Source organism: Salmo salar, chromosome ssa12 (assembly GCF_905237065.1).
Source record: "Salmo salar chromosome ssa12, Ssal_v3.1, whole genome shotgun sequence".
Taxonomy (NCBI): domain Eukaryota; kingdom Metazoa; phylum Chordata; class Actinopteri; order Salmoniformes; family Salmonidae; genus Salmo; species Salmo salar.
In genome coordinates, this window is record NC_059453.1 from 470,350 (window position 1) to 480,000 (window position 9,651).

Below are 9,651 nucleotides of genomic sequence, written 5' to 3' on the forward strand. Positions count from 1 at the left end.
GCGATAATATTCCGACAGGGAATCTCCTTTTCGGCAAACAGAGGAAAAAAATCACAAAGGCGGGGGCTGTCGGGTCACGCGCATAAGCCCAGAGTCCCTTGATCGGCCACTTGAGAAAGGCGATAATGTGTTTCAGCCTGGGGCTGGAATGACGACATTCTGTTTTTTCCCGGGCTCTGAGCGCCTATGGACGACGTGGGAAGTGACACGTTAGAGCAGAGATCCTTATTAAAAGATAGAGATGGAAAAGAAGTTCAAGAAATGGTCAGACAGGCCACTTCCTGTAAAGGAATCTCTCAGGTTTTGACCTGCCATTTGAGTTCTGTTATACTCACAGACACCATTCAAACAGTTTTAGAAACTTTAAGGTTCTATCTATATGTAATAAGTATATGCATATTCTAGTTACTGGGTAGGAGTGGTAACCAGATTAAATCGGGTATGTTTTTTATCCAGCCGTGTCAATACTGCCCCCTAGCCCTAACAAGTTAATAAGGATAAAGCTTTTATAATACATTGAGATGCTATGCACTGATGTAATGTGATAGATTTGGTTACAGAAATACAATTCTAACTCAGTCATAGGCACGCCGCCAGGGACCCATACAGGACCAGGCGTCATTTGACAAGCCTGTTCTATGGGCACTATAAAACACCCCCTGATTTACATTTCTTCAGACCAGGCCCCCACTCCATGGCCAATAGGTTTTACCATCCAATTCCTCTACTGAAAGTGAACCATACCACGTGGTTAACTTTTAGACTATTGATACCGACAGAATAAGAACAAGTCTTTGATATTAATTATTAGTCTGCAGCTAAGTAAATTATATAATTGAACGCGAAGACCAACAAAACAACCTTTCTAAAACGACATTAATGAATGTCGCTTTGAAAGATCCATTCTAACCGAGAGAGAGACTCTCCATCAGAAAGACGCTCGAACAAGGATCTCGACGACGCATGAGCGTAAATATATATTGATTGCAATTGTTCCCGAATGAGCGAGCCTTCAATTGTCAATTGTTAATATTAATGAACTCTGTGTGCCACAGCTGACCTTTTATGATCCATTGTTCAACAGGCCGACCTGCCTGTTTAGCCCACAAGGGCACATTCCTCTACCAATCCTTTGTGACGATAATTACTGTTTGTATGTTTTCTGTTAATTACTTAGTGTAGTAAATAAATGATTTTAAGACAATTGATGTATGGATGATTTTAGTAAAGACTGGGTTCGTGCAGATACAACAATTTACGACGTTTGGAATGAGACTGGACTCGAGGTAAAATACACCATCTAAACCAGAAGATAATCGGCCTATACTATAATAGGATATAATATTATAGTACAGGAAAGTTATATTAGGAAAATTATAGCTTTGTAATCTGAATATTCTCCTTGGTGCCCCGATCTCCTAGTTAATTACAATTAAACGATTAATCAGTTTAATCGCGTGATAATAATTACAGGGAGCTAATTGATAAACATATCTTCAGTTTAATGGTACCCCCAAAGACACGACATTACTGTGTGTTAACGTGAGGTTCTATTCATGTTACTGTGTGTTAACATGAGGTTCTATTCATGTTACTGTGTGTTAACATGAGGAAGAAGTTCTAGTCATTATTTAACAGCCCTGCAGGTCCAGAGAATCCATCAGATTCCCTAATGGATGTAAAACAAATTAACACACACAGCTGGGCACCATGCACACACTTTACCAGGGATTATGGGTAATCCTCCAATCTGATGTCCTCTGGTGAATCACACACCAAAAAACACTATGGAAACAGACCTACCGTACTAGATCGTGTTGCCATGGAGACTAGGATGGAAGGGCGCTACGGAAACAGTCCGACCGTACTAGATCGTGTTGCCATGGAGACTAGCATGGAAGGGCACTATGGAAACATCCCAAATCTTTAGAGAGATTTATTCTGTTTGATTTGTATTCTGAGGTAACAGGAAGTAGATTACAGTAACCAAAGATGAACATGAGGTAACAGGAAGTAGACTACAGTAACCAAAGATGAACATGAGGTAACAGGAAGTAGATGAACATGTAATTTCAGAACTTCAACTTCAATCAGATTATTTTAGCGTGTGGCCAACAGCAGAATGTATCTGTCATCCAGTGGTAGGGTTCGTCAACTTCACATCACTGCTTTGGATGAAGCAAAACCCTGCACCCAGACAGACCTCTAGAATGAATGCGGTACAATGCCCAGACGCACATAAAACATGTAAAGTATCAACTTGTTAGCAGCCAGGGTTCAACCTGTTAGCAGCCAGGGTTCAACCTGTTAGCAGCCAGGGTTCAACCTGTTAGCAGCCAGGGTTCAACCTGTTAGCAGCCAGGGTTCAACCTGTTAGTAGCCAGGGTTCAACTTGTTAGCCAGGGTTCAACTTGTTAGCCAGGGTTAGTGTGGCTCAGTTGGTAGAGGATGGTGTTTGCAACGCCAGGGTTGTGGGTTCGATTCCCACGGGGGACCAGTACGGAGAAAAAGATATGAAATGTATGCATTCACTACTGTAAGTCGCTTTGGATAAGAGCGTCTGCTAAATGACTAAAATGTAAATGTAAGATTACCAAGAATTTACAACTTTCAGATGAGACTAAACAAGGTGACGATTAAATATTGACGTAAAAGATTACTAGGTCTTTAAGAGTTTATTCGGAAGATAACAGCTCTATAAACATTCTTTCGTGGTGCCCCCGACTTTCTAGTTAATTACATTTACCTGATTAGCTTAATAAATCAGGTAATATTTATTACAGAGAAATCATTTTATAGAATAGCATGTCATATCACTTAATCCGGCATAGCCAAAGACACGACAACATGATCATTATTAACCTAACACCAGAACATTAAAATGCTTCATTCTAACTTAATATCACTGTGAAATATAATATATGACCAGAAAAATCAGAGTTATGGTGGAACTGGTCTTGCAGAACACACAGAGAGAGAGAGGAGAGGCACTGGATACACAATCTGATTTGTTTCAAAAGCAAATACACATTCAGAGAAAAACCTCTAGACAAATTACATTTAGATATCATTAAAATGACATTATTACACTTAGTCATGAAAGTGCTTTAAGGAGAAGGAAGGGAGTAAGGAACGGAGGGAGGATATAGAATTAGAACAAGGCCCATTGAGGTGCGGGTAAGGGAGTTAGGAACGGAGGGACGGTATAGAATTGGAACAGGGCCCATTGAGGTGCGGGTAAGGGAGTTAGGAACGGAGGGAGGATATAGAATTGAAACAGGGCCCGTTGAGGTGCGGGTAAGGGAGTTAGGAACGGAGGGAGGGTATAGAATTGGAACAGGGCCCGTTGAGGTGCGGGTAAGGGAGTTAGGAACGGAGGGAGGATATAGAATTGGAACAGGGCCCATTGAGGTGCGGATAAGGGAGTTAGGAACGGAGGGAGGTTATAGAATTGGATCAGGGCCCATTGAGGTGCGGGTAAGGGAGTTAGGAACGGAGGGAGGGTATAGAATTGGAACAGGGCCCGTTGAGGTGCGGGTAAGGGAGTTAGGAACGGAGGGAGAGTATAGAATTGGAACAGGGCCCATTGAGGTGCGGGTAAGGGAGTTAGGAACGGAGGGAGGGTATAGAATTGGAACAGGGCCCATTGAGGTGCGGGTAAGGGAGTTAGGAACGGAGGGAGGGTATAGAATTGGAACAGGGCCCGTTGAGGTGCGGGTAAGGGAGTTAGGAACGGAGGGAGGGTATAGAATTGGAACAGGGCCCATTGAGGTCAGGGTAAGGGAGTGAGTCTACAGGTGCTAGCTGTACTGGTAGACTACAACTCATTGTGCTAATGCTAGTTAGCATTGGCTGGTGAAAACGACCTTTAACTTCCTCCAAACTGCACACAGAGATATAAATTGTATCCATGAGGAAAAACATCTTCATTTCTAGAATCTTCCACTATTCTTTAGGTCAGGGCTGTTCAGTTCTGGTTGTGGAGGCCCGAAACACTTCTGTTTCTCCTAGTTAATTACACTCACCTGGTGTCCCGTGTCTGAATTGGGCCCGTATTAGAAAGGAGAGGCCTGATCTATACCAGGTCTGAATTAGTCCCGGCCTGATCTATACCAGGTCTGAATTAGTCCCGTATTAGAAGGAGAGGCCTGATCTATACCATTGAACTTCCCTGCTTTAACTAGCAGTCTTCATCTATCTAGTAGTGTAATCTAAACTAGAGAGGATGAGGAGTAGGAAAGGAGGAAGAGGGAGGGGCAAGACGTGATGGATTAGCAGGCAGTGATGTCACCGTGATTTCATATAAATATATTATTGTAAAAACATTCATATCCTCGACTAGAAATATATGCCATATATATATATATATATATATATATATATATATATATATATACATACATACCAGCACACAGCAAAGCTGGGACCATACCAGTAATATATATGTAGTGAAAACATTCATATGCTCGACTAGAAATATATGCCATATATATATATATATCTATATATACACATACCAGCATAGAGCAAAGCTGGGACCATACCAGTATTATATATGTAGTGAAAAGGTTTTTAAACATCATTAATGTTTTTCCCAGCTATAAAACACTAGATTTTACATCATTAATGTTTTTCCCAGCTATAAAACACTAGATTTTACATCATTAATGTTTTTCCCAATCTATAAAACACTAGATTTTACACCCAGCAGGTTTTTAAAACATCATTCATGTTTTTCCCAGCTATAAAACACTAGATTTAACATCATTAATGTTTTTCCCAGCTATAAAACACTAGATTTAACATCATTAATGTTTTTCCAATCTATAAAACACTAGATTTTACATCATTAATGTTTTTCCCAGCTATAAAACATTAAATTTAACATCATTAATGTTTTTCCAATCTATAAAACACTAGATTTTACACCCAGCAGGTTTTTTAAATGACAAAACAAACCAATCTGTCCAATCCTGGTATGGTCACAGCCCTGATACCCATGAGACAGTCGGTCTCCACAGGTCCAGGGGGTTCAGAGGTCATGTAACAGCGTATAACTCGTCCTTCGTGCTGTGACAGAGTGTGTAACCACAGACTGCGGGCCTCCAGGCGATAACGGAGTCCGTCTCTCCCGGAGGTAGGAGGAAGACCACGCTGGAGGCGACCAGGACGTGCCATAGAGAGTGTGTGTACAGGTAGTTGTCCTCCGTCTCAGCGAACACGTACACACACACACCGATCAGCGCCGAGGCCAGGCCCGGGAGGAGGAACAGTACCCAACGCCGCCAAGAGGGAGGGTAACACCGTTTCCTCTTCACCCCTCGATACACCTGGGAACATACACACGTTACACACACACAGCCTCAACCCTGGCAGGAGGAAACCCCTCGATACACCTGGAGACACACAGCCTTAACCCTGGCAGGAGGAAACCCCTCGATACACCTGGTAACACACACACAGCCTTAACCCTGGCAGGAGGAAACCCCTCGATTCACCTGGTAACACACACACAGCCTTAACCCTGGCAGGAGGAAACCCCTCGATACACCTGGTAACACACACAGCCTTAACCCTGGCAGGAGGAAACCCCTCGATACACCTGGAGACACACACACAGCCTTAACCCTGGCAGGAGGAAACCCCTCGATACACCTGGAGACACACACACAGCCTTAACCCTGGCAGGAGGAAACCCCTTGATACACCTGGGAACACACACACAGCCTTAACCCTGGCAGGAGGAAACCCCTCGATACACCTGGACACACACACACAGCCTTAACCCTGGCAGGAGGAAACCCCTCGATACACCTGGGAACACACACACAGCCTTAACCCTGGCAGGAGGAAACCCCTTGATACACCTGGGAACACACACACAGCCTTAACCCTGGCAGGAGGAAACCCCTCGATACACCTGGAGACACACACACACAGCCTCAACCCTGGCAGGAGGAAACCCCTCGATACACCTGGAGACACACAGCCTTAACCCTGGCAGGAGGAAACCCCTCGATACACCTGGACACACACAGCCTTAACCCTGGCAGGAGGAAACCCCTCGATACACCTGGAGACACACACACAGCCTTAACCCTGGCAGGAGGAAACCCCTCGATACACCTGGAAACACACACAGCCTTAACCCTGGCAGGAGGAAACCCCTCGATACACCTGGAAACACACACAGCCTTAACCCTGGCAGAAGGAAACCCCTCGATACACCTGGGAACACACACAGCCTTAAACCTCTTACATCTAGACGTTCCGCTAGCGGAACACCTGCTCCAATATCCAATGATAGGCGTGGCGCGAATTACAAATTCCTCAAAAATACAAAAACTTTTTCAAACTTTCAATTTTTCAAACATATGCCTATTTTACAGCATTTTAAAGACAAGACTCTCTTTTATCTAACCACACTGTCCGATTTCAAAAAGGCTTTACAGCGAAAGCAAAACATTGTCAGCAGAGTACCAAGCCAGAAATAATCAGACACCCATTTTTCAAGCTAGCATATAATGTCACAAAAAACAAAACCACAGCTAAATGCAGCACTAACCTTTGATGATCTTCATCAGATGACACGCCTAGGACATTATGTTATACAATACATGCATGTTTTGTTCAATCAAGTTCATATTTATATCAAAAAACAGCTTTTTACATTAGCATGTGACGTTCAGAACTAGCATTCCCACCGAACACTTCCGGTGAATTTACTAAATTACTCACGATAAACGTTCACAAAAAACATAATTATTTTAAGAATTATAGATACAGAACTCCTTTGTGCAATCGAGGTGTCCGATTTTAAAATAGCTTTTCGGTGAAAGCACATTTTGCAATATTCTGAGTAGATAGCCCAGCCATCACGGCTAGCTATTTTGACACCCACCAAGTTTAGCCCTGACCAAACTCCGATTTACTATTAGAAAAGTTTGATTACCTTTGGTGTTCTTCGTCAGAATGCACTCCCAGGACTTCTACTTCAATAACAAATGTTGGTTTGGTTCAAAATAATCCATAGTTATATCCAAATAGCGGCGTTTTGTTCGTGCGTTCAAGACACTATCCAAGGGTGACGAAGGGTCACGCGCACGGCGCATTTCGTGACCAAAAAATTCTAAATATTCCATTACCGTACTTCGAAGCATGTCAACAGCTGTTTAAAATCATTTTTTATGCCATTTTTCTCGTAAAAAATAGATAATATTCCGACCGGGAGTGGTGGTTTTCGTTCAAAGACGAAAGAATAAAAACATGGAGTCGACTCGTGCACGAGCCTCAGTCTCATAGTACTCTGACCGGCCACTATCCAAACACGCTAATGTTTTTCAGCCAGGGCCTGCAAAGTCACGATTCAGCTTTTTGCCGCCTTCTGAGAGCCCATGGGAGCCGTAGGAAGTGTCACGTAACAGCAGAGATACCCTGTTTTGGATAGAGATAATCAAGAAGGCCAAGAAATGGTCAGACAGGGTACTTCCTGTACAGAATCGTCTCAGGTTTTGGCCAGCCATATGAGTTCTGTTATACTCACAGACACCATTCAAACAGTTTTAGAAACTTTGGAGTGTTTTCTATCCAAAGCTAATAATTATATGCATATTCTAGTTTCTGGGCAGGAGTAATAATCAGATTAAATAGGGTACGTTTTTTTATCCGGCCGTGAAAATACTGCCCCCTAGCCATAACAGGTTAACCTGTTGGGGATAGGGGGCAGTATTTGCACGGCCAGATAAAAAACGTACCCGATTTAAAGTTTCTAAAACTGTTTGAATGGTGTCTGTGAGTATAACAGAACTCATATGGCAGGCAAAAACCTGAGAAGATTCCTTACAGGAAGTGGCCTGTCTGACAAGTTCTTGTTCTTCTTGGCTCTGTTTATTGAAAACTGAGGATCTCTGCTGTAACGTGACACTTCCTGGCTCAGTTTATTGAAAACTGAGGATCTTTGCTGTAACGTGACACTTCCTACGGCTCCCATAGGCTCTCAGAACCCGGGAAAAAGCTGAATGATGTAATTCCAGCCTCTGGCTGAAAAACATTAGCGCGTTTGGATAGTGGCCGGTCAGAGTACCATCAGACTGAGGCTCGTGGACGAGTCGACCCCATGTTTTATTTTCTTTAGTCTTTCAACGTAAACACGCTTTCCCGGTCGGAATATTATCGCTTTTTTACGAGAAAAATGGCATAAAAATTGATTTTAAACAGCGGTTGACATGCTTCGAAGTACGGTAATGGAATATTTAGAATTTTTTTGTCACGAAATGCGTCGTGCACGTCACCCTTCTTTACCATTCGGATAGTGTCTTGAACGCACGAACAAAACAGAGGATATTTGAACATAACTATTGATTATTTTGAACCAAACCAACATTTGTTATTGAAGTAGAAGTCCTGGGAGTGCATTCTGACGAAGAACACCAAAGGTAATAACATTTTTCTTATAGTAAATCTGACTTTGGTCAGGGCTAAACTTGGTGGGTGTCTAAATAGCTAGCCCTGTGATGCCGGGCTATCTACTCAGAATATTGCAAAATGTGCTTTCACCGAAAAGCTATTTTAAAATCGGACATAGCGAGTGCATAGAGGAGTTCTGTATCTATAATTCTTAAAATAATTATGTTTTTTGTGAACGTTTATCGTGAGTAATTTAGTAAATTCACCGGAAGTTTGCGGGGGGGTATGCTAGTTCTGAACGTCACATGCCAATGTCAAAAGCTGGTTTTTGATATAAATATGAACTTGATTGAACAAAATATGCATGTATTGTATAACATAATGTCCTAGGGTTGTCATCTGATGAAGATCATCAAAGGTTAGTGCTGCATTTAGCTGTGGTTTGGGTTTATGTGACATTATATGCTAGCTTGAAAAATGGGTGTCTGATTATTTCTGGCTGGGTACTCTGCTGACATAATCTAATGTTTTTCTTTCGTTGTAAAGCCTTTTTGAAATCGGACAGTGTGGTTAGATTAACCTGTTAGGGCTAGGGGGCAGTATTGACACGGCTGGATAAAAAAACATACCCGATTTAATCTGGTTACCACTCCTACCCAGTAACTAGAATATGCATATACTTATTACATATGGATAGAAAACACCCTAAATTTTCTAAAACTGTTTGAATGGTGTCTGTGAGTATAACAGAACTCATTTGGCAGGCAAAACCCTGAGACATTTTCTGACAGGAAGTGGATACCTGATGTGTTGTATTACCTTTAAACCTATCCCATTGAAAAACACAGGGGCTGAGGAATATTTTGGCACTTCCTATTGCTTCCACTAGATGTCACCAGCCTTTACAAAGTGTTTTGAGTCTTCTGGAGGGAGATCTGACCGAACAAGAGCCATGGAACGATGATGGCCCATTAGACACCTGGCGCGAGTTCATGTTGGGTACCCTCGTTACAATACGTTATAAAAGAGTATGCATTCGTCCACCTTGAATATTATTCATGTTCTGGTTAAAAAGGCCCTAATGATTTATGCTATACAACGTTTGACATGTTTGAACGAACGGAAATATATTTTTTCCCCTCGTTCATGACGAGAAGTCCGGCTGGCTTAGATCATGTGCTAACGAGACGGAGATTTTTGGACATAAATGATGAGCTTTTTTGAACAAAACTACATTCGTTATGG

At 42.3% G+C, this 9,651-nt stretch overlaps 1 protein-coding gene across 2 annotated transcripts in view; it reads right to left on the reverse strand.

Annotated features, from left to right (window-relative positions):
• Window positions 1-1,921: 1,921 nt before the first annotated feature.
• LOC106591439 (transmembrane protein 8B) overlaps window positions 1,922-9,651 on the reverse strand; it is a 31,339-nt gene continuing 23,609 nt past the window's right edge. For both annotated transcript variants that reach the window (XM_045690467.1, XM_045690466.1), the window contains one exon: window positions 1,922-5,330. In XM_045690467.1, the coding sequence (XP_045546423.1) occupies window positions 5,040-5,330 (291 nt within the window). In that variant the 3' untranslated portion in view covers window positions 1,922-5,039. The remainder of the gene's footprint in view (window positions 5,331-9,651) is intronic.